Source organism: Salvia splendens, chromosome 6, assembly GCF_004379255.2.
Source record: "Salvia splendens isolate huo1 chromosome 6, SspV2, whole genome shotgun sequence".
In the NCBI taxonomy this organism is placed as follows: Eukaryota; Viridiplantae; Streptophyta; class Magnoliopsida; order Lamiales; family Lamiaceae; genus Salvia; species Salvia splendens.
In genome coordinates this window covers 32,881,488-32,908,385 of record NC_056037.1, presented here as the reverse complement: position 1 = coordinate 32,908,385, position 26,898 = coordinate 32,881,488, and the positions used below count along the sequence as shown (strand labels likewise).

Sequence of the window (26,898 nt, the reverse complement as noted above, 5' to 3'; positions counted from 1 at the left end):
TTTGAGTTTGGCTAAGCACACTACGCTAGCCTACTATTTCTTCTTGGTTTCTTAATATACTCATATCTACTAGATACATTCATATCTCAACTTCTAGATGCATTCATATCTATTTTACCACGTTTAAATTTTGAAAATATTTTGAATTCAGTGAACTCAGATCGCGGAGGAGTGAGTAGAGCCTATGTATTTAAATTTTTTTTATTTTATGTATATGTTTTTTGTAGTTGAGCTCAATAATTGAATGTTGGGTTTTTTGAGTCTTCGGCATCAAACTTTATTTGGTTTGTGCTTACACTTAAATTCTTGTTTTGATATAATGATATTTATCAATTGGGTTGATTTGTATGAACTGATATTTGCAAAATTGTTGTTGGGATTTTCCTTACATCTTTCGTTATGACTTTTAATTAGAGTAGTTATTTTAAGGGAAAGTGGTGCTTTTAAATTTCGTAGTATTTAAGATGCTACACAGTTGAAACTCAGAATTAAATACAGGATTAAAGACTTGTTCTTCGATTAAATAACTTATAGTTTTGGTGTTAAATTAGTAATTTTTTAAAGAAAAATTATACTCTGGCTAGTGGGTAAGGAAAGATGAAAAGCGAAGCTTCCTTTAACTGGTGGCGGCGCCACATTCAGCTTTGGTTGGTTATAGTTTATAACTTTATAATGAGTCCAAATAAGGATTAGCTAAGCAATGACTCAACACTTGATGCTGACGAAACGCCTAAATCTTGTTTGGAACATACTTATCCTTTAGTCAGCTATTTCATGGGAGATTTATCTTAACATCAAAACTATTTTCTACTGAGATCTAGTTAGATTCATATGGATTCACATTTTTGGGGGTAAATAAATATTTTTAATGAGGTTATAATAATGAGGAGTTTAACATATCGATAATATGCTTTGTTTAGCTGATGGATAAGTCGAGCTTTCAAATGTATGTACTTTTAGTTAGTTATATATCTTCAAATCTTTCACTCAAACCCAAGTGATACTAGATTTATCATAAGCACATTTTTATTTTGAATAGGAGTTCAGCCTTTATATTCTTTTAAGTATCTTGAAAACGAACACTATTTTCGAATATCAGATGAGCTCGAGTTCAAGCTCAAATATGACAAAATCAATTACCACAATGATCGACTAGAATTCAGCTTGGCTGGAGACTGGAGTCTTTTATTGCCCTCCTACCTAAAATACAAAAAAATCTGATGAGGCACACTTAGGGTTGGAATGGTACGCTATACAGCGCCGAAATTGTCATACCGCATACCGTACCGTGCGGTATGACAAAAAACCATACCTTTATCGTACCGCTTTTGTCGGTATAACTGTCGGTACGGTATGATACCGTATCGAAAAGTCGAATTTTCGGTATTTTTTCGGTACGGTAAGTGCGGTATTTCGGTATATTTTCCTAGGCACACTTTATGTAATTATTCTAAATCTCAAATTTGCACATTTTGAACCTTGTGAATTGTGATGAACGCTCTCTCTCAGCCGCTGCATCTCAAAATTAGCGAGGCTAAAATCGTCTCGCCGCTCCGCAGTTCAGTTTTCACCAAGCCAGATTTCTTCACACCTAACACTGCACCAGCCAGCAGAAGTATCTACAGCCGTTTTACTGGTGGCGCAACCGTACCGGAGCGGCGGAGAATGAGCGGAGCAGCTATGGCCACATCGAACGTCGACGCTACCGACGATCGCATTGCTCGGATCGCCTCCACTATTAGGGTCATACCTGATTTCCCTAAACCTGGTCAGGCACCTGGATTTTGATCTTCGGTTTTGAAATACATGATTGAATTGGAATTGATTATTCGGAAAATGTGGGCAGGGATTTTGTTTCAGGATATAACAACGTTGCTGCTTGATCATAAGGCGTTTAAGGATACCATCGATTTGTTTGTTGAGAGATATAAAGATAAAAATATTAATGTTATTGCGGGTAGGTTACGTCTCCTTTCGATCTCTCTGTTTTCTAGCAATGTATTTTCATATCCTTGCGTCGTTGCAGTTATGTTGTTAGCCTTCGATAAATTAGGTCATCAAACTGTAAGCTGAAGCTCGGAAAGTAGTTTTAATAATTTGTTCGTGCTTGTCAGTTGTCACTGCGACAAGCTAAGCTTGGACGATAGAGAAGAGTTTTACAGGAGTAAAATTTTGCTGATGTTTGAATATGTTTTAGAGGTAAATTGAAAAGAAAGTGCGATGTATTTGAAAGTAGGGCTGCACAAAAGCTTTCCCAAACCAAACCAGAAACTGTGAAGACAGGTCTTAAAATTTGAGGCTCTGTTGGATATGTTCCAGTGAAAAATTGAGTACGAAATGCAATTTTACAAAGGTGATGTGATTTGTGCTTAGATGAGATTGTTTTCTAACTTAAGAGACCCATACTATCGTGCCATTTGTTAAGTTGAGATTAATGTTAGAAGACCAAAAAAAAGTTATTTTAACAGATGTAGACTATTGATGGTGTTAGTGAATATTTAGATGGTCTGTGCCAACTGTGTTAGTGGGGGGACTTAATCAAGGTGTATATAGTCATCTCATCGAAATGCACAGAGGTGAAGTGGGTTCTAAAATTAATTCTCTTGTCACTAGAAAGCTTCTAACCTAAGAAATGATCTTGTAACATCATCAGATTTTTCACAGGCATTGAAGCAAGGGGTTTTATATTTGGTCCTCCGATTGCATTGGCTATTGGTGCAAAATTTGTTCCAATGAGAAAGCCCAAAAAACTACCTGGTACGGCTGAGTAATCTTAGTGCAATCATGCAAATAGTTTGCTTATCATCTCATAAGTGTGTTAGAATCTTTCAGAGCTTCTTGATACATGCTTTCTTTGATGACATGTTATGGTATGAGTGAAAAAGGGATGCTCTCAAGCTTGTTTCCTTACTGCTTTACACCTCTAGTTCGGTTGGTAGATCAGAGAGCTTCAAAATGTTTACTGCTTTAATCACAGATTCAAGTCGTTTTTTCATTCTAAGTTTGATGGGATGCTTACGCAAAGTCAATTAGGCTGCCAATAACATTGATTTTTTTGTTTACATTGCAACAGTTTTGTTTCGCTTCAGGAATTCTCACTTAAAATAGTTTTTTGCATCTTTGAGAAAACACAAGGTTTTATATGCATCATTCCTTTGTAAATTTTGAGTTTAATATTGTTTTTTGTTCATTGCGATATTTGCTGCTAACCAATTCTATTTTGATGGAAGAAGCCTTACTAAAAATTTAGGGTTGTTGAATATCATTAAACATTTGTTATATAATATGAATTGGACTTTATTTTCTCTGTAGTAGTTCCCTTTTTTAGTGTTTTCTGTACCCTTTTCTAGTTTTTAGATTGATTAGCATATCAGCTGATCCGTTTCACATGAGCACCTTGTAGATTTACTACAAACGTTATAGTAAATCCTAATAAAAGTAATCCTGACAGGGGAGGTAATATCAGAAGAGTACTCTTTGGAGTATGGAACTGACATAATGGAGATGCATGTTGGAGCTGTACAACCTGGCGAAAATGCAGTTGTAGTAGATGATCTTATTGCTACAGGGGGTACCTTAAATGCTGCAATAAGCTTGCTTGGTATGCATTGGCTTTCTCTTGTGCTTGTGCATTTCTGTGTGTTTGTGCATGTGCTTTCTATATTCCTTTTGTTAGAGATTTAATGTTAGCCTTGGAAAGAAGGCATCAGCGATTTTCTTTTGCATTTAACAGAAGGAATTAAAATTTCTTAGTATTCCCAAAATGCAGCATATCTTCTCTTTATTTCCAAAATGCAGCATAATTAGTAGTGATATTCTAATCTAATCAATTATTCTATGTTTCAGTTCAGCGTGCCACATGTGTACATGTCAAGTACTTGTTTGTTAAAAATTACGATCGACACTCCAATGTTGCTTTAATTTTCTTTCGTGCAGGCGACAGTGTACTTTTCTTGGTTTACCAATTTTAGGAGAAATGTTCAGTTAATTATAACCAGTTAACTAGTGTTATCAGATACATAAAATTTCTAAGTAGGTCTTAATCTTAATGCAGGACGTGTTGGGGTCACCGTGGTTGAGTGTGCTTGTGTCATTGAATTGAAGGAACTGAAGGTATATGTAATTCCTCTCCAAGTTAAGGTGGCACATTTTTTTTATTCCTTTAGCATTGTTAAGGTGCTTGCTAATTAAATAGATTGGAACTTGTCCATACTTCAGTATACGTCTAATTGCAGGAAATAGATCGTCCTACTCTGTAGATACTAAGCCATCTTAATCACTGCTCAATCGTTTTTCCAAGTTTGGATGATTTAGTTGGCGAGTTTCATCTACAAAATTGGACTATCTTATGCACTCAACAGTCAACATGACTAGCCCTCGCATTGCAACATTTTTTTTACCAAACTAAGCTTAGGCAAATTCACAAAGCAAGATGGACACAATTTGAAAGATTCTATTATCGACCAATATGAATAAAAATAAGGACACACAGTTGGGCCTTACGATTGTCTCTACCTTGCAATGAAATGAGCAATCGTGGTCGATGGCTTGCTTTATAGGAGGTGCTCGGTTTTGTTGGCTGATTGGTTTCTCCATGCTTAAGGAAGGTAGAAAAGGTGCATCCCTGAACTCGGCAGACAATACTTAAGCGACTGAAATAGAGTTAGTCTACAGACAACACACCTAGACTGACAGAAAATCAAACTAAACTTGTTTACTTGCTCTCAACATTGAACTCAAGTGGTTGGTTACCTTTTTTCCTGCTATTTTACTTGCTTTCTAAATCTCGTTGTATCTTAGTATTTGATTTGTGTTTGGATGTTACTAGTTTTTAGTTTGTTAGTAACTCGGTGTTGATTTTAGGGTCGGGAGAAATTAGGGGACAACCCGCTGTTTGTTCTCGTGAGCTAGAGTTGAGGTAAGAAAGAATGCGCCTTTGCCCCACACATAACTACTGTATTTTCCTACAAGAACTACTAGGATGTGCCTAATTCTATGTGCTCACGAAATACTCTTATTTGGGTTGATATGAAAATATTGGGCCATTTAAATATGTAAAATATTTTGAAGATTGCAGTCCACGAAGGTGACATGGTTTTCTTAATGCTACGAAATCGGGAAGATGAGATTTTCTTAATATGTACTACGATTTAGTTTTAGGTATACTATTTATTTTCAGAAAACTAAATTTGCTTGTAGATTTTGGTGCCTCTGTATCAATCTTTTGTAACAATCCTTAGTTTTGGTGCTAACTAGAGGTGCGAAATGGGGGGCGGCTGGCCCGAAATAAATTGCTGCGATGTTTCATAAAAATTAGAGGTCATAAAACAATAGTATAATAACTGTATATAAATTAATTATACTTTACAAAAACTTAGCAATATTATGATCGAAATTAACCTTACTAACTAAATCATCATGAATAAATAAATGAATTAGTATCACCTTCTCTTCCGCCTTTGACCTTTCAATGAATCAATAATACTACAAGTTCAAGTAACGACACAAAAATGAGTCAAGAACCATATTAAGTTGTTTACCACAAGCAAAGCAACACGTATTCGCAATTTAGGTTAATTATTCATTCCCTTTGTTAATTCAAGAAAAGAGAATTGCAGCTTACACCAACAGAATAAACCATGCCATGCATGCACACACACACTTAATAGTTATATATATTTCATAATTATTTATCATAAGGCGAATTCATTAATTTCGGCCGCCACCTCCACCATACATTGCTTCATCACCTCTTTTGCCACCACCATGCCCTCCTTTGCCACCTTCATATCCTCCGTTGTGCCCTCCATATCCACCACCGACAACTCCACCATGCTCTCCTCCTTGGCCACCTCCACCATGCCCTCCTTCTTGGCCACCTCTGTATCCTCTACCGTGCTCTCCTCCTTTGTCACCACCTTGGCACCCCCATGTCCACCATCAACACCTCCATTATGCTCTCCACATCCGCTAGCGTGCTCTCCTCCTTCCCCACCACCATGCCATCCTCCTCGACCACCTCCATATCCACCATGTTCTCCTCCTTCACCACCTCCATATCCAACACCATGCCCTCCTTCTTCACCACCTCCAAATCCAACATTACTACCAAATCCACCATTGAAATGGAACCCACCTTCTTTGCCACCTCCAAATCCACCAAATGTTTCTTTCTCTAGCTTCCGGGCATCGCCCATCTGCACCAGAACCAACCCTAGCAACAAGATCATTACCAACACCTTACCGTTTCCTAAATTCATCCCCATCGATCTTTCACGAATTTTAGGTAAAGAAGAAAAGATGGAGATAACTGCAAGCAAATAACCTTCGATCCTATTTATAGTTTCAATTCATAAATGCATGCAGTTGAGACATAATTACAACCTTTACGTTTATAGGGTACAATGTTATAGATTGCTAAACATTCCATCATGTGCCGGTTAGATACTAATTAAATTTCTCAACCACCTTAGTTAACCCGGAGTATATTGCTAAAGTTTATCATCATTGCATTTTTACAACATCTCACCTTCTTCGTGTATGTCTATATGACTGATTAATAATTTAGGTTTCCTTACTTACTCTTCTAGAAGATTAGCCTTTTGTTTCGAATTAATTTAGTTCCATTTTGAATTAGTTCAATTAATTTAATTTATCACGAAAGACAACACTTCCTCAGTACATAAAATTGGATGTGTAATAATCTAATGATTTAATTATAGAATTAAGTGGTCTTATTCGTTTCTCCATTTTAAAGGGAATTTTTACCGGGTAGCGATAATGAATTGATAAAGGTCTATTTTCCAAGTAAACTGAAAATTTCATGTGCATGACATTCAGATTTAGCTATATATTCACGTTAATATTCGTTCAAAATATATAAGTGGAGATGCCCGATGCCAAACTCATTCATCCTTTTTATCCACAAATTTACACAAACTTTATTTAATCCACGTTCTCCCATTTCTTCACTACTTAATTTCTCTTCTTTTTTTCATTTTTCACCATCTCAATTTCGTTCACGAATCACGAAACCGCATCATCATGTAATAGAAAGCTCAAATCATTGTAGTATGACCGTGACTCAAAATGAAATTTCACATAAGTTTATAAGGCATTCTTCATCAACGAACAAGTTCCGAGCTAGAATTTAATAATGACCAAACAATATTATATTTATTATTTATGTTTGTAATCGTAAGAATATGTTTAGATATGCGAAATTACATTCACATTTTAAACATTAATCCCTCCGTTCAGCCTTAATAGAGACGTGTTATTTTTTGCACTCATTTTGAAAAAAATATTAAAAATATTACTATTAAATATTTAAAATAGAAAAAAATAAAGTAAGAGAATAATCTTTTACTAAATTGACATCGTGGTGACTTAAAAAACCTCTGTTTTCAAATCAAAATTGAATGCGGTTAAATTTGTACTAATCTTTGAAGTTTTTGGGTATTTTGCGCAGACAACAAACATTTGGTTTGTTTTTCAAGTATACAAATGTTTCTCTAAGTTTTTTTTTTGTTTCTGTAAGTTTGTTATTGTAAGTTTGTTTCTTCTTTTTATTTCTCTTAAGTTTTTCAACTATACAAATGTTTCTCTAGGAGCATTCACAGTGGGGCGGACGATAGCGCGCCTAACGCTACTGTAGCTCCGCGGACGACGGACGATGCATCGTCCGCGCCTGACGCTTAGTCCGCGGACGAAGCGCGGACGATAGGGCATCGTTCGCACCATCGTCCGCCCACTGTGGATACCCCAGCTTCGAAATTCGAAAAATTTGAAAATTTTGTTTTTCAATTTTTAAATTAGAAAATTTTGTTTTTTTTTTAATTCGAAAAATTTGTTATATATACCCCAGCTTCACCATTCATTTGTAACTTTTCGATTAACTTTTAAACTCTCAAATTACGCTATAAAATGGATTCCGGTGGATACTCAAGTCCTAGTAGCCCGATGTTTGGAGATGGCGCACGGTGGCCGGGTACACAACCTGGCGAATATCGGTCCTTCGACGCCAACACGCAGTACAATCCGGAGTTCAGTACGGATTCGTACGGTCTCTCCGACATGGAGCCGTCTCCAACTCGCCCTGCCGCCGCTTCCCGTCGCGCCGCCGCCGCCCCTACCAGAAAGAAGCGGACCAAGCACCGGACGCACAAGTTGCCACCTCCGACAACTTGTGAAGAGTACGCCCCCGGTCGTACGAACTACCAGCCGGATGAAACCCTCGTCTTGGCGAGGTGTTGGGTGGATATATCGGAGGACCCGATATTCGCGAACAACCAAAGGCAGCTCGCGTACTGGGAGCGCATCGCCGAGCGCTACAATGAGGTGAAGCCGTCGAGCGCGTACAAGCACCAACGGGAGCAGCTCCGCAAGCACTGGGATCAGGTGAAGAAGCAAGTCAACCTGTTCGCGGCGGAGTACGAGAAGTGCTTGAGGGATCAGGGAAGCGGCGAGAGCTTGAGCGACGTGCGGGATAGAGCGATGTTGTCGTACTAGTCCATATACGTCGACTTCAAGCATTTCAACATCAGGGTGCTCTTGAGGGACAAGCAGAAGTTCCAAGGCGGGATTCTGCACACCGGTGCGACGAAGAGGACGAAGACTACCGACACTGGTGGTTACACGATCAGCCAAAGCGGAACTCGTCCGGTGGACCTCAACCAGACGTGTACGGAGGAAGAGACTTCTGGCACACCGATGTCCTCCCGGCGGCGTCCCATAGGCGTCAAGGCTGCGAAGAACAAGGGGAAGGCGACATCCTCCTCGGCCGCCGCCCCCGACCCCGACCCCTACCCCGACCTCAGCGACACTTGCCTACGCGGATTTGGCAACGGCCTCGATGGCACGGACGTTGTTGGATACGCACAACGCCCTTATGAAGTGTACGGATCCGGCCAGAGCCGAATTCCTCCAGAGGTTGATCGATGAGTTGAGCCGGATGTTGGGGCTTTTGTAGGATGGTCAATTTTTTTTTATTTCTAACCCGTGTAACTTTTTTTTTATAATCAATGAATTTTTTTCCGTTCTTAGTTAATCGTTGTGTTTTTCTAAGTTTGCATTTATATATTTGAAAACATTTAAATTAATTAACAAAATAATAGTAAAATGCTTAGGGCGTGTCTTAGGGCGCTCCACTGCAGGTGGAAGGAGAGGAGGATAAAATGCTGACGTGGCGGTGCATAGGGCGGGTTTTAGGGCGCCCCCACTTTGGATGCTCTAAGAGCATCCACTATGGGACCGCCAGGCATATAGCCCCGACGGGGGTGGTCCCGGGGCGGTTTATAGTGAAGGAGATGTCCGCCCCCGGGGCGGACGAGGAAATGGGGGCGGTAGGCGGCGAGCGGCGGATAGGCAAAACGAGGGCGAGGACGCGCCGGCCATAGTGGCCGGCGGTCCTCGGTCGAAATTTTAAATTTTTTTTAATTACCTCTATAAATACTACTCTCCACCACCTATTTTTTCACCATTTTCACACAATCCCTCCATTCACTATCTACACTTTCACTCTCAAAAAATGCACGGTGGAGATGACTAATCACCCGACTCGCAGGAATCGGGCTACGGCGGCAATCCTTCACACCCATCGGGATATGACGGCTATCCTTCTCAGCCGTCGGGATATGGCGGGGCTTCGTCCCAGCCGTAGATTTGGAGTCAATCTCCCCTGCCGTGGGCATCGAGTCCAAACCTTCATCTATCTCAGTCGTGGAGGTCTTCTCCAACGCCCCCACCTTTTCAGCGGAATCTGAGTCGCTCCGCATTTAGAGATTACAGACCCAACCTCGACGCGCATAACCAGCCGCGCCCGGAGTCCCCTTTCCAATCCAGCCAATTGCCTTTCACCGAAGCAGATCAAGACGCACTAGATACTATGATGGGTCTGCTCAGTTCCGGCGTCCCGGATACACCGGCAGCACGGGTGGCAACGCCTGTACCGACCCGAGGCTCTGGCGGAGGTGGCGGCGGCGTCAACGGTATGGACGGCAGCCGTGGCTCGGGCGGTGGCGAGGGCAGTGGCGTCGGCGGTAGCGGTGGCTCTGGATCCAAACGGGGCAAGCTCTACACCAAAGCGGAGTCAATTGTCATGGCGAGAGCGTGGGATGCCATCACATCGGACCCCATAGTGGGCACCGATCAGACTGAGGGGAGCTTTTGGAGGCGCGTCATGATGGCATACGACGAGTTCAAACCCGTAGGCGCCGATAAGCGCGACCCAGAACATATCCGCAAAAAGTGGGGTAGGATTCTGCTGGCTACCAAGCGGTTCGTGTGCATATACCAGAACAACCTTCTCCACGCTGAGAGTGGCCGAAAGCGGGACAGACGTGGTGGCCCTGTCGATGGGCCAATACCACACGGATGGCTGGTCGAAGTTCACAATGTGGGAGGAGTATCAAATCCTCGCGGATTGTCCGAAATTCAAGGCCATCTGCGCGCAAGAGGTCAACACAACTCCTGGTCCGAAGCGTACAAGGCACAACCTTGCCGGGGACTACAGCAGCGGAAGCGGCTCGCACTCGTTCGAGCAGCCCGACGAGCAAGTCGAAGAGCCAGCCGCTACACACACTAGGCGAGGACGGCCACTGGGACAACATGCCTCTATCCGCAGCGCCAGAGGGGCTAGAAGTGCCTCCCGTCAGCCGTCGGCCGCGTCCGGATCTCGCATCCCCCAGCCCGCCCCAATCCCACAGCACATGGTGCAAGGTCCCCACGAGGTCTTGAGGGATAACATAGATGTGCAGTTGATGCTCCAACTACAGGACGTATGCGGCAAATACGTAGCCACCAATGACCCGTACGTCAGGAACATCTACAAGAAGCTCATCACTCGGTATGAGCGTCAGCTAGGGTTGGCTGATGACACTCCTAGGGAAACTGCGGCCGGCAGCAGCGAGGGAGGAGGAGAAGAAGAAGACGAGGAAGCCGACTCCGACACCGAGTAGACGGTGGTAGAGTTTTTAGTTGTATTTTATTTTAAATATTCGTTGTATATTTTTACCATTTTACAATACAACGAATATTCGACCCTAATTACCTCGTTTTCTTATTATTGACATTGCACCTATTTTAATTATACTTGATTGAAACTAAAAACATTTTATAATGAAAATTGATTATAAAATTTGGGGTTATTGGAAGTGTCCACTATAGTGGCGGAAACAAAATGTTAGGGCTATGGACAAAAAAATTGGGGCTATGGATAAAAACTGAGGCGGGGCTATTGGGATGTCCGCCTTACCGTGGGGACACCTAAGTGTGTTTTTCAACTACACAAATGTTGGTTAGTGTGATTTACTCTGCGTGGTTTTCAAAGTCCATTGTCTAAAAACGTAAGAGCATCTCCAGTAACGGCGTCAAAATCGCGACGCCGATTTTTCACCGACGCCGGTTCTGACGCCGAACCATTGGAACCGGCATCGGCGAAATCGGCGTCAAAATCGGCGTGGCCATGCCGATTCGCGCGATGACGCCGGTTCCGACGCCGATCCTCACGGCGCCATGGTGGGTCCCGGATCGGCGTCAAACCGGCGTCAGATTTTATTTTTTATTTTTTTTCTTTTGAAAACACTATATATACGCGCTTTGAACGTCATTTTCATTCGCACCACTTGTTTTAACGAGTACTCTCTCTATGCCTTACTTTCTGTTCAAGATCAATTTAAGAAATGAGTAATGCCGGTGGTAGTGGTGGGGATGCGGATGAGTACGAGCATATGATGAACGAAGAGCTAGATGCCTATACGAGCCTGAGGTTGATCGATGGATGCAGAGTTATATGCAGCCGGCGGCACCTCGCCCACGACCAGTTGTCCACCGTCGACAAGTGGTTGATCGTGATCATGAAGCTGCACATCAGCGCCTGTTCACAGATTACTTCTCAGTGGAGCCGCGTTTTAACGCCAACCATTTCAGGCGTCGTTTTAGGATGAGGCGGGACTTGTTTATGCGTATTGTTAACGCTTTGGAGCAGCGATATCTGTATTTCCGCTTCAGGCACGATGCGGCTGGCAGACCCGGCCACACCCCTATTCAAAAGTGCACTGCGGCAATCAGGCAGTTGGCCTACGGCACTGCGGCAGACATGTGGGACGAATACCTCCACATCGGTGAGACGACTGCCATCGAATGTATGAAGTATTTCTGTCAGGGCGTGATCGAAGTATTCGGTGATCAGTATCTCCGAAAGCCTACCCCCAAAGATTGCCGAAATCTGCTGCGGATGCACGGGGATCAGCATGGGTTCCCGGGAATGTTAGGCAGCATAGATTGTATGCATTGGGAGTGGAAGAACTGTCCCGCTGCCTGGAAGGGGTTTTACACGACCGGCTACAAGGGAAAAAATCCCACGATGATCCTCGAGGCCGTAGCTGATTACCGGTTGTGGATTTGGCATGCGTATTTTGGGATAGCCGGTTCGAACAACGACCTAAACGTCCTCAACTCGTCGCCCTTTTTCAACGAGCAGTGCAGGGCGTCGGTCCGGCCATCAGTTTTGTCGCCAACGGCAACCAGCATGATATGGGCTACTACTTGGTGGATGGGATATACCCTAGGTGGCCCGTCTTTGTGAAGACGATCCGGTGCGCATCAGATGCGAAGAAGGCCTACTTTGCGACGCGGCAGGAGTCGGCGCGAAAGGACGTGGAGCGCGCATTTGGTGTGCTTCAGGCTCGATGGGCTGCAGTTAAGGGACCAACGCGTTTGTAGAATGTCGACTGCATTGCTGATATAATGTACGCCTGTATTATTATGCACAACATGATTGTCGAAGATGAAGGTGTACAACTGACTGATTGGGCCAACGACGATAATGAGGCCGGTCCAAGCCACGGCGTCACCACCGCCAACGTACGAGGTGGGGTACCGCACGATGAAGAAGCCCTCCTCCAAGCACATGCCGACATGCGTCAGACGGAGGCTCATATTCGACTGCAAAAGGATTTAGTTGAAGAGTTGTGGGCGCGGAGGATTGCAAGGCGTTAGTTTTTATGTAAATTTATGTAATTTTTTTAAATGTAATTTTTTTAAATGTATTTTTTTTAAATTATTGTACTTTTTGAAATTTTAATATTATTATTTGAATTTTCCGTATTTTTCTCGTAAATTAAATTCCGTATGTTGATACGAGTGTAAATTAAATTATATAATTGTTATTAGTGATGTGGATAGGTAGTGTGAAGGCTATGTGAGGGCTATTTGATGTCCAGTTGATGTGGCAAGCTGATGTGGCAGGAGAATTGTAGTGCTGATGATGTGGCAGTGTGAAGGCTATGTGAGGGCTATTTGACGTTCAATCTTACTGGAGATGCTCTAAATGTGCACGGACGCAAATGCGAGGAAATCGGGTTTATAGGCTACTTTGCCTTTAAAATAACGTAAATGTACCAATTTTGTTATCTATTCCATAAATGGGAAAACGCCACTCTCGTTGGCGTGTTTTAAGTGAAAACGCCACCCGTATTGGCGTTTTACAACGTATGTGTCGTCGTATTGCATGTACGTTGAAAGACGCCGACGCGGTTGACGTTTGAACGAAAAACGTCAATCCCACTGGCGTGTTTCAAAAAACGCCAATTCGGGTGGCGTTTTTCATACCTTCCGCCGTGAAAAAAGGCCAAAAATTATCCCAAGTTATACACGCCAATGGGATTGGCGTGTTTCAACCTTTCAAGGCAAACTTCCGTTCAGGCATTTCATCAAACACTTGGAGAGCATGTATGTGTAAATTAGGTAGTGATCATCTTTCTCTGTGTTTGGTGGCAGTTTTTGTTTTTTGAAAGTGATCTCTGTACTAGATATAGTGTAGAGCAGGTATGCATAGTGATGATGCTCATGTTTCCGAACTGCAGCTCCCCCAAGCTGCCTGATGAGTAGCTGTGCGCTACGTGTGATCTGGTGAACTTGTCGCCACCATCATCGTGGCCACGACGCTGAGTACCTGGAACTGGACTCATCGGATCCTTAGCCCTTCCATCTACTGTAAAACAACAACAAAGTGGAGAGATTATGTGAATCAATCGCATTTAGGTTGCGAAAGTAAAGAGGAAGTTTACCTATGTGGACCGGACTACTCCAGTGTTTGATTTGCCTACACATGACGAGAAACAGACCAAGAAAAACAGCACAGCTAAAAAGAAAGCTAAAACAAACACATGAGTTTGATCATGCGGAGCAAGGAGATGCATTATTTGGTAATGCTTCTTTCCTGATTATGATGCTATATTTTGAGTCTAATGTGCTGTTTATTTTTGGTGTGGGTGATTAATTAGGAAATGTTGGCAGCCTCTGTATTTGAAGGCATTCACATACTAATATTCTGTTTTATGGCATGCTTTTGTGAGGTTCGCTCAATATAACGTGAGTCATACAGTTAACTATAACTAATACCCTTATATCGAAGTAATTATTTCTTCAAATATCAAAGTAATGAGTCTTGATCCATATCCACAATCCAACCATCAAAATACAATTCAAGCATTAACCTCATTACCTAAACATAGTGGTTTGACAACCAGATAAGAATGTAACGCAACATATCGTCCAACTAGATTAACCTATATCTTCTTTGGTAACAGTTTCTTAACCAAATCAAATAAAACACTATCTTTGCCTTCCCTTCGTAGAGGTTCAATAAGCATCGTAAAAGTGGTAGCTCCAAGTGTGCATCCCCCTCTTGCAGTCATCTCTTTCAAGACAAGAATCACATCGTCCATCTTGCTCCTTTTGAGAAGAGCTTGAACATAAATATTGTAAGTCACACTATCGGGCAAGCACCCCTTTATTTCCACCAAACCTTCATGTAAACCAACCATATATTCAATCTTCGTAACTGGAGCAAGTCTAGAAGGCGAACCTGCTACGGAAGAATCAGCATGTTGCGCTGCATCTGAGCTATTATTTTGAACCAACTGTTTGATGAAATGCCTGAACGAAAGTTTGCCCTCCAAGTGTTTGATGAAATGCCTGAACGAAAGTTTGCCTTGAAAGGTTGAAACACGCCAATCCCATTGGCGTGTATAACTTGGGATAATTTTTGGCCTTTTTTCACGGCGGAAGGCATGAAAAACGCCACCCGAATTGGCATTTTCACTTAAAACACGCCAGTGGGATTGGCGTTTTTCGTTCAAACGCCAACCGCGTCGGCGTCTGTCAACGTACATGCAATACGACGACACATACGTTGTAAAACGCCAATACGGGTGGCGTTTTCACTTAAAACACGCCAACAAGAGTGGCGTTTTTCCCATTTATGGAATAGATAACAAAATGGGTACATTTACGTTATTTTAAAGGCAAAGTAGCCTATAATCCCGATTTCCTCCGCAAATGCAAACGCAAACGCAAACGCAAACGCAAACGCAAATGCAAAACCCTTCGGAAATTGGGGGCTGATTTTCGACTGACGACGCATCAGCGCCTACTTCTCCCAGATATCGATCGTCCAAATCTCCTTCCAGTTTAAGCTGATATCCTCTTCTTCGATTCTTCTTCATATACAAATTGCTGCGTATATATACATACATAAATACACACACACGCTAAAGAAATTTCCGAAATGGCAAATCGATCCGTTAACCAGAACAGGAATGATTACACAAGTTCCGCAAAATCGCACAAGAAGTTTGTTCCGAAGAGGGATTCCCAGAACCCTAACACTCACCAAACCCTCTCTAACACCCTCCGCGCCACCACAAACACCCCTACTGCCGATACCGTGGCAACCTCGGCTAGCAGAGTGCGGACGGGGGAGGATGGGGTTAATAGAGCCTCCACTAGCGGCAATTTTGTAATTTACTTGCCCCAGGATGAAGCTGTGGCGGCTGGCCTCGAGGAGGGTGGATTAGATCCCGTCGAGTCTCAGCGCGTCGTTGATCTGCTCAATAGGGAGTTGTCTCGGTTGCTGAAGTTGCGGCCTAGAGATTTCTGGAGAGAAGGTTGTTATTCTTTCATTACACTTGTTGAAGCTGTATGAAGCAAATCATAATATTGGTTGGTTATGTTCGATTGTAATTAACTGCTTGATTTATCTTCTTTTGAGCTGATGCGTTTGATTAGATGAAAATCTAGATGCTTGACTATGGAACAAAATTAGATAATTCTCAGAATGATGTTAATATCACTATGAAGTATTGGAAGTGATGTGATATGTCTCAAGTTATATGACCAGTGCTTCCAGATTCCTGAGCTGAGCAGAACATAGTTGATTGTATTCCGCAGTATCATTTGAAAAAGACATTCTTGCAATATGTTTGCAGTGGCCACTGATGAATCACTGGATGCCTTCCTTGAAAGTCTTCTGAAATTCAGAAGTAGGTGGTATGATTTCCCTCACCGTGGAGCCCGAGGAATAGTTTCTGGAGTAATTGTTGGTGAGTTTGAGCTGTGTCGGCGTGTCTTCATGGTCTTGTACCGTTTGTAAGTTACAAGGGAACTCTTTTTTTTGTTTATGTTGTTTTGTTATTTGTCTCTGGTTTAAATGAATGTGAAACTATTTGCTACAGATCATCCAACCGGGATCCTGGGGCTAAGGCTGCTGACTCATTGAGTGCAAAAGATCATGAGGGTGTGTGGTTATCTTTAAACCAGCAATAATAATATGGCATGTAGTTTATGTTGTTTTCTTATGCTGTTTTTATTGCACATTGGTGTGTTTATGCATCCCCGAGAATCTGACTGGTCCATTTCTGCACTTTTACCATGGAAAAATAATAATTTCTGATTGCATCTTAACTTTACTTGTATGCTGTTTAATGCTTTAATTTGATTAATGTAAATCATTTCTACATATAGCTCTGGTCTGACCATGTACTTTTGATCTTACAATATGAAACCTGGCCATTTAGAAAGGACGCCTGCATGTCTACATTTCAGTATTTCACCACAAAAATGCATACATTATGACGTCATGAAAAGAAAAAGAAAAAGGAATTTGATTACACCTTGTCCTCATAAGAATCATGATATAATATGCAAGATAATGTGACAATTTTTTGTGCAAAAGGTTTGCATAACTTGGATCCTTCTACTTCATGAAGAAAATATACGAGGTATACATGTACTATGTGCCAAGTAAATTATGGGATAAAGCAGATTGAACCTTTAAGAAGCTTGTTAGCTTATTATGAGTGAAGACTAGGGATGTAAAAGCCTGAAACCAGTAGCTTGGTTTGCATAGACCAAGAAGTAAGGTAGGTTAGGGCCAATAATATTTCTTCAAGAGCCTAATAGATTTCTCGCTCAGAATAATTTCTTAGGAAGTGGTTTTCTTATTTGCCTGCCAATGTGAAAAATATTTTGTTTAAACAATCTGTTACTTGTATACTCTTTTTACGAGTTGTATGTGGTAGCCCTTCTGCAGAAAAAGAAGTTGCTTGAATTACCGAAATTGTTGGATATATGTGCCATATACGGTCACGAAAATGAAGAATTGTCCCAAAAACTGGTATGTATGTATAAACGGATTACTACTATTGATTCTATCCTTTATCCCTTCCCCAGGCCACTTCTTTCTGCCAATCTCACATGTGATGCTTACATCTTCTTTTGAAGGTGACAAATGTAATAAAGGCCCAACCATACATCCAGGATGATTTTCCTGCTCTGATATCGCACTTCATTAGCATTGTCCAGACCATGTATCAACGTTGCAACTCAACTTTAGAGGTGCTTTTTCTATTATTGGAATTTTACCTTGACAGTACATCAAGCTTTTTGTAACATTCCATATTCATAGTTCTTGAAATTGGTTTGAATGATTTGTTATGTGTCTTTTTCAATATCGACTAAGTTGATTTTTCCAGCTTTGACATTCATACTTAGCACGTGTAAGGACATTAAATAGCAAATTGAGCCATGGATATCTGTCTTTACTGATTGCAACTTGCATCCTGCAAATTACACGTGAAGAATTCAAGCTTGGGAATGTAAAGGCTACATTGGTTTCTTTGTCTTGACCTGATGCATATGCATATGTCAGGAATTAGCATTAATTTACATAAGTTTTTGTTTGCTTCTTTGAGTCTAGTCGTTTCTTGGTTTCAGATTCAGTGGTTGAACTGAAAAGTTCTGAAAAGTGGTTAAATATACTAGAAGTACTCTCCACTTTTTAAATACTGTATCATATATGCTGCTATTTTTTTTTCATTTGGGGCTTGGCGCACAGGGTTTGCTTAGTTCTGGTGGCCACCAAGACCAAGGATCCAGTCGTCTTCATCTCGACTATCTGGAGGTACTCTTAATTCTATGTTGTATTACCCCATCTGGGTCTTTCTCTTTCAGTCATCAGTGCGAAACAGTCTACCTTAACAGAATCTTCTGTTCCAAACCAGGATCAAGTTCTTCCAATATGCACATCCATTATCAAAACTCTAGTCTTAACCAAATTTGGCTGCAATTTGTGTTCTGGCCTGATAGATGTTTCAATTTTATTCTTTGTGACTCGCCTTATATACTTTATTTCATAGGTTATGGACTTCATAAATGATTCAGTTGTATCATTGGACTCATTTGTTAATGCACATAAACCTGCAGCTGTTTTCTTCTCTTCCCCAGTTGAACTGAGGTACTACACTTACTACTGTCTGAACTAGTTCAGTTAATTTACAGACAGGACTTCAAAATTTCTAAATTTTAAAGTTTATGCCATATCATTGTATACCTATTCTTGGGTCTGCTGGAAGTTTTCTTGCTTCAAATGCATCCCTACTGCACTAGTAACAATTATATGATCTAGTAACTAATGATATAATGTTTGAAACGTGTACTTAATTGGATCACGTGAAAATTGAATAGCTCCAAGACCAAGAGAATGTAAGTAAATAAAGGCAGGTTTTACAGCCATCGAGTATATTTCATGGCTTTCTCAACCGTTTATTTACTGGTCTTCCTCTTATGGACATGATCCAAATTGAGCTACTGCAGTATGAAGGAAATCATATTAAAAAAGAGATAATTGCATAATACATCTCAGTCTTTGGCCATTATTTCAAATTTGACCAGAAATTTAGCAAATTAGGCACAAGTAGTTCAGCATGTCAAACTGCTGCTATCTAGTTAAGGTTGTCTTGTTACAAAAATTCATTAAACATTTGAGCAACAACGTGGTTGGATTTTTCAAAAGGATCTTGTAATTTCCAATGCGACATGACAGCTGTTGGCAGACAATTGGCTTTTAGAAAGGGCTTGTGGGGGTTTGACTCATTGGTTAAGAATGTCTTTTATACTGATAGAAGAATCCTATAAATGAGAGGTGTTTGATTATCTTGGGTAAAGAAGTCAATTTCCAACTGTTTGGCTCACTGTCCCTTTTCATGCTCCATTAGAGGGTCTGTCTAAATTTTGTTGTCTCTGCAGTTATGGGAATGAAGAATTGCTCACCACCCTTGTAAGGCTACATGACTCATTTCTTCCATCATTGCTACGAGGCTTCAATATTCTTTCTGGAGTAGCTGAAGATAGAAACAGGGAAATATCAAGTGATTTGCTTTCAAGTGCTTTTACTAGTCTGAAGATATTGTCAACGAGGATTGCAAAATTTGGATGGAGATTACTTTATTCCTGCTATCTTAGTGATGAGGCATTTGAAAATAGTTATTCTCTTCCAGTTTCAATGAAGATGTTTCCAGCAAATGTGGAGGACCCTGTTGTTAGGGCTGATATTCTGATACAAACGATAAGAGATCTCTCTATTGATCACACAGATGGTCCTGGAGGACAGACTTGGGGAACACTTATCCAGGAAATTGAGAAGAATCACAAAATGATGAGTAGGATTGAATTATTGCGGGAAACAGGTAAGAATTTAAGTGACAAATATATATTCATTTTCCTTCTACTTCTTATTATGTAATGTTCAATCTCATTGTCTCGGTATGAAAGCTCAGTTCCTTCAAGGTTTCTGAGTGCATAAACTAATGTGACACTCAAGATATGTAATCATAAACACACTTGGATGCTTGTCTATCAAAATGATTGACTGCTGAATCTTTTCGTATTATATTTTACGCCACTTCCCACTCAAGAAGGCAGAAACTATCTGCTGTATGTTTTTGGATGATCTTTAGTTTTTAAGTTGTTTTGGAGCATCCAACTGAGGTTATTGTCCTGTTTGCAAGTTTTATCTTTTGAAACACCTTGTGGCTTTTCCATTGTTCTTTGTCTTTATTACCACCTTCTATCCATGAATCCCATTCAACTAATTTTTTTTTGTCTGGGGTTGAATGAAGGTTGGTTATCAATGGATGATGAACAAAATCAATTTCTTGCTACGATTATGCGGACTTCAATGCGAGCTCATATCAAGCAGAAATCTTCTACTTCATTACCAGCTAGCAGTTACAAGGCCCAGACAGATGAAGGTGTGGCAATTGTAGAGTCAAAAATTAGTCAAATCAAGGAACTGTTTCCAGATTACGGTAGAGGCTTCCTAGTAGCATGTCTCGAAGCCTACAACCAAGATACAGAAATGGTGATTCAGAGAATCCTCGAGGGAACTCTTCATGAAGAACTGCAATCTCTCGACATTTCATTAGAAACAATGCCTCCCTCAAAGTCCACGTTACTGGTTAGTAGTCATGACAAGGGTAAGGGGAAACTAGTGGAGTCGGCAATATCTCCTCCGGAAGTTGTGGGACCCACTGCCACAAAATACCAACCTGGAGCACCTTCAGTTTCGTCGTCTTCTTCATTCGGGAGGTTTACGCGGAAGAATATGAATGACTTGTCTGATTCTGAGACCCTAAATGCCAAAAACGAAGAGGCACTAGCGAAAACTGCAGCTCTTGCATCTCAACTCGAGTATGAAGATGAGTATGATGACTCCTTTGATGATCTGGGTTTGAGTGTTGGTGGTTCGGGATTGGACGAATCTGAGACCCTGGGGGAGAAACACACACAGGGGAGAAGAGCTCCAGAAGCTGACACAGGCAGCTCGACTTCTGGTGCCGACAGTTTAAAGTGGGGCTCGCGGAAAACCCCACAGTTTTATGTCAAAGACGGTAAGAACTACAGCTATAAAGTGGAAGGTTCTGTTGCTGTGGCCAATCAAAACGAGGCAAAATTGGTTAACCTAGCACAAAAGGAACTTATCCATGGCCTTGGACGAGGTGGAAACCTCCCCTTGGGTGCAGTTAAAAGTTTATCAGATTCGAAAGACGAGCAGAACAAAAAATATGATGGTGATGAAGGTGGAAGACGAGGAGGACGAGGCACTTACAGGGGTAGAGAAAGAGGACTTTTTATATCCAATACAATTAATAGGTCTTCTCCTGAATCAAATGAGCAGCAGCAGCAAGAAGGGCAAGAAAACGACAGAGCCGGGGGAAGGGGAGGCTTCGGTAGAGGACGAGGAAGACGAGGTTTTATGTCCAATACAATGAATAATAGGTCACCCCCAGAATCAAATGAGCAGCAAGAAGGACAAGAAAACGACGAAGCCGGAGTAAGGAGAGGCGGAGGAAGGAGAGGGGGTGGCGGCGGCAGGGGAAGGAGCAACTTCAGGAAAGACAGAGCAATGAGTAAGCATCTAGGTGGATTACCTGCTCATTACAACTAATCACATACTAGTATGTTTCTTCTTGTTCAATTCAATATGTTTTGTATCGACTTTGGCCAATTTTGTAGCTTGTCAAATCCACTTTTGTGGCAACCAAATGTGTATCAGGGAACGAGGACTCAGCTTTGGCATTGCTTGATTTTGTTTTTACAAGAACATAATATTATCAGCTACCCCAAGTCTTGTAGATCAAGAGTTTATTTAATATCTAAGCTTTATCTTTGTTTTAAATTTAATGTCAAGAATATATAATAAAAATATAATTTCTAAAATCTTGATAGATTTAAATTGAGTTCGATTTTTTGTTTTGAATGAGATGATTTTTTGAACCTGATAAAAATACCTAGCTCTGCCAGTGTATCTTATATCACATGTATAATTCTAATTCCTTTCAATATGAAAACAGTAAAATAAGGATGGCCTATAATAAGATTAATAGCATTGCCTCAGAGAAGATTATAGTGAATAAATGGTGTGTTAATACAGTGGATTCCCAATCTGTAAACAAATAGTATATCGTCCGAATGTGTAGGCAAAAGGGGTGCAACAAATGTTATTTATATCCCCGAGAGTGCTTGATCCTCTTTTTACTCATCGACTGCAAAGTGGCCTGCGTTCCTCCCCTGCACCACAAAAACACCAACATCAAATTACTCATCCCAGAAGAATGAACAAGAAAAAGCTCAATGATCAGTCCCCTCCCCGACAAGAGAAGGGAGAAGTGGTTTGTCTTTCGGGAGATGAACAACTTACCTGGGCCAATGTCCGTTGTTTGTTCAGTAACTGCGTCCGTGCCTTGCTGAGAGCTGAGTTAGGGGACTTGTACATTCTCTGTCAACAAAGAGGGAACACGTGAGCAAAATTGCCTTAATGATGTATCTCAACTCTCAATACTGTATTTCAGACTCATCCCCACCTCAAAGAAACTAATCTTTACTTCCTAATTTACATCAAATGTCACACGAGGCTTGGTGCAACAACGTATTTAGATGTTATAAAGTTTAATAGACAAACAATTCTTAATCCCATATACTGTAACTTAAAAAGGTTCAAAAATAGACATGCAATCAAACAACAGAAATATGATCATCTTGAAGAATCATGAACGTGTACCCCCCTTTAGAACTTGCAATGCACTGATGTATTTCAAATCCTATCTCACATAACATTTAATCAAATATATCAACAAAAGTACTTGGACAGCGGTTCTAACACCAAGAAAATTCAGATCCAACTAACCTTTTCGCTCCCTGACATACGCTGTTCGGTCCCTGATAGGAGCTTCTTCTTGGGCGTGAAACCAAACACATCATGGAGAAATTGGTTCTCCTGCCATACACATGATAAATAACAGATTATGATAACCTGTAAAAAAGCCGATTATAGCAGGACTACTGGCAAAAAAGTACCTGCATGTGCTTCACAAATCCTCCTCCAAGGAAATGTTTCAGGAAGTTCAACTATAACGCAGAAAGATATTAGAGAATGTTAGAAGCCAATACAATGCAGTGCTAAAATATGTAAAGAAGATAGCATTACCTGTATCAATTGAGTCCATGAGCTTGTATTCAGAGGATCTCCACCTATCTTCATTGAGGTCTCGGGTGTATAACCGTCCTGGCATTTGATATAAATAAACTTCAAGCTACCTAGAAACCAAATCTACAGAGATTAAACTAATAGAAGCATACTGCATACCTCAAGGAAGTCTAGGATATCACGGAAAGTGTTCCTCTGACTATTGAGATCTTTCTTGGCAGAACCTTTACCACCAGCCTCAGCAGAGAGGCCCCGCACTTGACCAAGTATTTTAGTTCTCAATCCATGTAAGTACATCAATTTTCGGGAATCCTTCCCTTCATCAATAGTGGGCTCAGAAGAGTCCTTATTTTCGCCGCAGAATTTGTCTAGGTTCCCTATCTCAAAGATTAAGGCAAGTGCTTCACCAGCTGCAATACGCAGTGCTCTGTCATCCTTGTCCAACAGTGTAGAGAAGTACAAGATTGACCTGAATTATTTCAAGTAAAACACTTAAAATTCTTTGAACCCGACATACTTCCAGAACTAATGTCTTAATGATATGGAAGAGCAAGCTTAACTAAATATTTGATATTAATACTTACTCTTGCCAACTCTTAGGGTTCAGCGCCCAGCCATTCACAGTAGTGAGTAAAAATGACCAGGAAGAGACCATCATCGCTATCACTGCTGGCGAAGGTTTAAAGGCAGCCACCTGAATGTAGATATCAGTTTTAGAATATATGACTGAACAGCACAGACTAACAGAAGAATAAATAGCTGACACATTGCACTCCTATATCCACAGCTCGGTTGAACTGCACTGAGTATATGCACCCCTTAACATTGCATGGTCACAAGAGGCGAAAGAGTAAAGCGCATGACCATACTGATAACAAGATTACAGACTATATTATGCTGAATGGTATCTGCTGTAGTTTTGTATGCTTACAGAAACCATCCCTCCTGACAGTGTGTCAAACCTAATTTGGATCTTTGATCTTTGCATGACAATAATGTATCATTTCATGAAAAACATAGATCACAATGGTCCAGAGTGACTTTTACATACCATGGCACAGAAATTTTATGTTTCATCCTCTACCTATTCATATATAATTAAATATATGTGTATAATATTGAAAAGAATACAAAACATCTTGGATCAGTTAACAGAAAGGATGCATACATTGGCACCCAATTTCGGACGAGCCACTTGCCACATTATGTGCATTGATTTTTCCGTCTGTTCTGGATCTTCACCGCCAACAAAAGTAATAACAGCCAAACATTGGAGCAACTGTGAACATATAGCAATATCCAGCATCAAATTAGGCATCCAAGTCAACAACTTATTTAACTGAACTATTGAAACATAACATACCGACAGAATCTTAGATGTCTCAGGACGAATTCTAAGGGCATCCGATATAGGGGAGAGTGATTCTTCCAAGATCTCTTGAGCCTTCTCCCCAGGACCCACAGTCACTGCTAAAAGTCCTATAAAAGTGTACAAAGTAATTGAGTTCACCAAACACTAGCCAAACAATGAAAGGCTAGGTACAATATGTCGAAGGCAAGATGAAACCTATTGCATGAGATGCCAGGGCAACCTCCTTCGCAGAACCCTTCTTAATGGAATTGAGGCACTGCTGCAGCAATGTAGCAAATCTAGGTGGAGAAACAAAAGACATTATTGAACCAAAACTTTAGAACATAATATTGAAGATGCTTAGAACACAATATTTAAGACGTTATTAACCTTCAATATACAGCTAAAGAATCTTGTTCAATGAAGATGCTTGAAAATGGATAGATTTGGTAAAAGTGTAACTAGTTAATTGGTTGTAAAAAATACATATGATGCCAACACAATGCTGTCCACCCCACCCCCCTTTCCCCCTGACCCAAAAAAAATACATGAAACAAACTCAAATCTATAAATAACCAATGCAATAGAGTTCAGAACGAAACAGAAACACCACTGAAGTCTTACTTTGTTTCGACAAATTCATTCTGCAAGCTGCTATTGAATGACTCAATAATAGATGCCAATGCCTTTTCTCTAGTTGACCCCCTGTATGAAAATAATATACAAATATAATATCTGGATAAAAGGAAAGTAGAATCAAAATTTATAGAAGTTTTCACATATCCCTCTTCAACAGAAACTCAATTATTTTTCTTTTAAAAAAAGAAACACTTAACATTCATGATTCATCATATACATTATCCAGACATGAGGAGACCTTTTCATAGACTATTGGCATGCATTAAATTTATGCAGTAAAAATACAATATCAAATAATCCCTTTTAGAACAAAAAGATCAAAAGACAGTTCCTAGTATCTAAGTATCTTATACAGTGAGAATGGAACTAAAAAGGATTACCTCTTCTCGTACAAAGCATCCAAACACTGATCAAGCAAATCATCCTTACCAACCTGAACTTCACTGAGACCATTCTCTGTCATATTGTCCAAGCGCATCGACGAGGTCGATGAGCTCATACTATCGGTATCATCACTATCCAGCATTGTAGCAAATTTCTTCTGAGAACTTTCTATAATGCCCATAACAAAATTATTCAGTAATTATTTCCAAATTCAGTGGAAGTATATTTCATACTAATAACTATAAGTACACCAACATTGCCAATCAACAATTCATAACTTGGATCGTCATTTTATTAAATTAGTTACAGTATGGAGGACAATTTACAGACTTGCAACTCCCTTAATCCTGATTCACCACGACCCCCCTCGCCAAAACAAAAAATAAAAACCCCAAATTCTCTAACATAAATGGTTCATAGTAATCGGCTTTTAAACTGTTCAACCCACTCGTAAAGTTGATCAAAATATACATTAAAACATGCGCATAAACTAGTGAAACGTCACATATCACAATTTGAGTTTTTTCCATAAAAACACAAGTTAATGATTCACCGTCAAAGTCAAAGTATACTCTATTATTAAATGAAAAAGGTGTTCAAACTCGATTGCAATATAGCTAAAGAAAGCTCCGAAGGTTAATTCTTGAACCAAGATCGATTAATTTGATTTTTCCATGCGTACTTAACTACACCAAAAGAACAAGCACGCGCGGAAATTGACTTCTTGCCGCAGCAATTTTCGAGTTTCCGAAACGAAAAAAAAACAGTGGAAAAAAGATTAACTTCAAATTCATCGAAAAAGAAAGGGGGGAAACTTACTTTTACCCATGATGAGATGTAAATCGAGATCAAAATCCGAATCCGAAAGCTATAAACGGTGATAACTTAGTTATTGAGAAAAAATACAAGGACGACTAAAATCTGAATGATGAAAACAAGCAACTACTAAGTAATGGTGAATAGCATAGGAATTTAGCTTAGAACTGAATAACTCAACTGAATCGAGAAAGGAAGTATCCATGAAAAGAATTTGGAGATTGTGGAGACGGAGAAGAGAGAGAATTGCAGGGTCTGTGGAGGAAAAAAATTCAGAGGCAAATTGCCAGGTTTCTTAACAGCATGCCTACAATAACGTATATATATATACAACACATAAACGACTGCGTATTGCTAAATATGGAGTAGTGCCTATTCATTTTTTCTTTTCGTTTTAAGGAAAGTAAAAATTGAGATTGGAATAATTACCAATTTTGCAATTTTCTGGTCAATCCTTTAAAATTGATCAATTATATTATAATTTTGGCTATCATAATTTGTACTTGGTGGAAATTTTATATATAATGTGTAAGACTGGAAAATACTATATGGACAAAATGTGAAAATGTTTCACTATTTAAACAATGTTACTTAGTACACA

General features: G+C 40.4%; 4 protein-coding genes and 1 long non-coding RNA gene across 9 annotated transcripts; 2 read left to right on the top strand and 3 right to left on the bottom strand.

The window, feature by feature from the left end:
- Positions 1–1,448: 1,448 nt before the first annotated feature.
- LOC121806737 (adenine phosphoribosyltransferase 1-like) lies at positions 1,449–5,109 on the top strand. Of its 5 annotated transcripts, none has more exons than XM_042206871.1 (6): positions 1,456–1,768; positions 1,847–1,957; positions 2,665–2,757; positions 3,452–3,601; positions 4,055–4,113; positions 4,560–4,784. In XM_042206871.1, exons 1-6 carry the CDS (start codon positions 1,492–1,494, stop codon positions 4,581–4,583), a joined length of 714 nt encoding a protein of 237 aa, XP_042062805.1. In that variant the 5' UTR covers positions 1,456–1,491; the 3' UTR covers positions 4,584–4,784. The 5 variants fall into 5 exon arrangements, with proteins under 5 accessions (XP_042062806.1, XP_042062805.1, XP_042062803.1 ...); XM_042206869.1 differs by lacking the exon at positions 4,560–4,784 and adding an exon at positions 4,236–4,313; XM_042206868.1 differs by lacking the exon at positions 4,560–4,784 and adding an exon at positions 4,864–5,109 and having other exon boundaries at positions 1,458–1,768.
- Positions 5,110–5,693: 584 nt separating this feature from the next.
- Positions 5,694–6,266, bottom strand: LOC121809145 (glycine-rich cell wall structural protein-like). The gene has a single exon (XM_042209687.1). The coding sequence runs from the start codon at positions 6,264–6,266 to the stop codon at positions 5,694–5,696; it is 573 nt and encodes a 190-aa protein (XP_042065621.1).
- A 7,441-nt stretch (positions 6,267–13,707) lies between these two features.
- On the bottom strand, positions 13,708–14,496 carry LOC121807972. The gene is made up of 2 exons (XR_006052073.1): positions 14,070–14,496; positions 13,708–13,993 (listed from the first exon to the last, which is right to left on the bottom strand). It is a non-coding gene; the product is annotated as an uncharacterized LOC121807972 (long non-coding RNA).
- An 847-nt stretch (positions 14,497–15,343) lies between these two features.
- On the top strand, positions 15,344–21,741 carry LOC121807971 (activating signal cointegrator 1 complex subunit 2-like). Its single transcript, XM_042208308.1, has 9 exons — positions 15,344–15,950; positions 16,272–16,431; positions 16,518–16,579; positions 17,364–17,458; positions 17,566–17,679; positions 18,179–18,244; positions 18,480–18,577; positions 19,369–19,808; positions 20,241–21,741. The coding sequence occupies exons 1-9, from the start codon at positions 15,572–15,574 to the stop codon at positions 21,566–21,568; spliced, it is 2,742 nt and encodes a 913-aa protein (XP_042064242.1). The 5' UTR covers positions 15,344–15,571; the 3' UTR covers positions 21,569–21,741.
- Positions 21,742–21,985: 244 nt separating this feature from the next.
- Positions 21,986–26,588, bottom strand: LOC121808588 (interferon-related developmental regulator 1-like). Its single transcript, XM_042209152.1, has 14 exons — positions 26,479–26,588; positions 26,301–26,349; positions 25,478–25,649; positions 25,083–25,163; positions 24,675–24,757; positions 24,471–24,586; positions 24,276–24,386; positions 23,692–23,801; positions 23,267–23,576; positions 23,108–23,185; positions 22,978–23,028; positions 22,808–22,897; positions 22,322–22,399; positions 21,986–22,191 (listed from the first exon to the last, which is right to left on the bottom strand). The coding sequence occupies exons 1-14, from the start codon at positions 26,500–26,502 to the stop codon at positions 22,156–22,158; spliced, it is 1,389 nt and encodes a 462-aa protein (XP_042065086.1). The 5' UTR covers positions 26,503–26,588; the 3' UTR covers positions 21,986–22,155.
- Between the last annotated feature and the right edge of the window lie 310 nt (positions 26,589–26,898).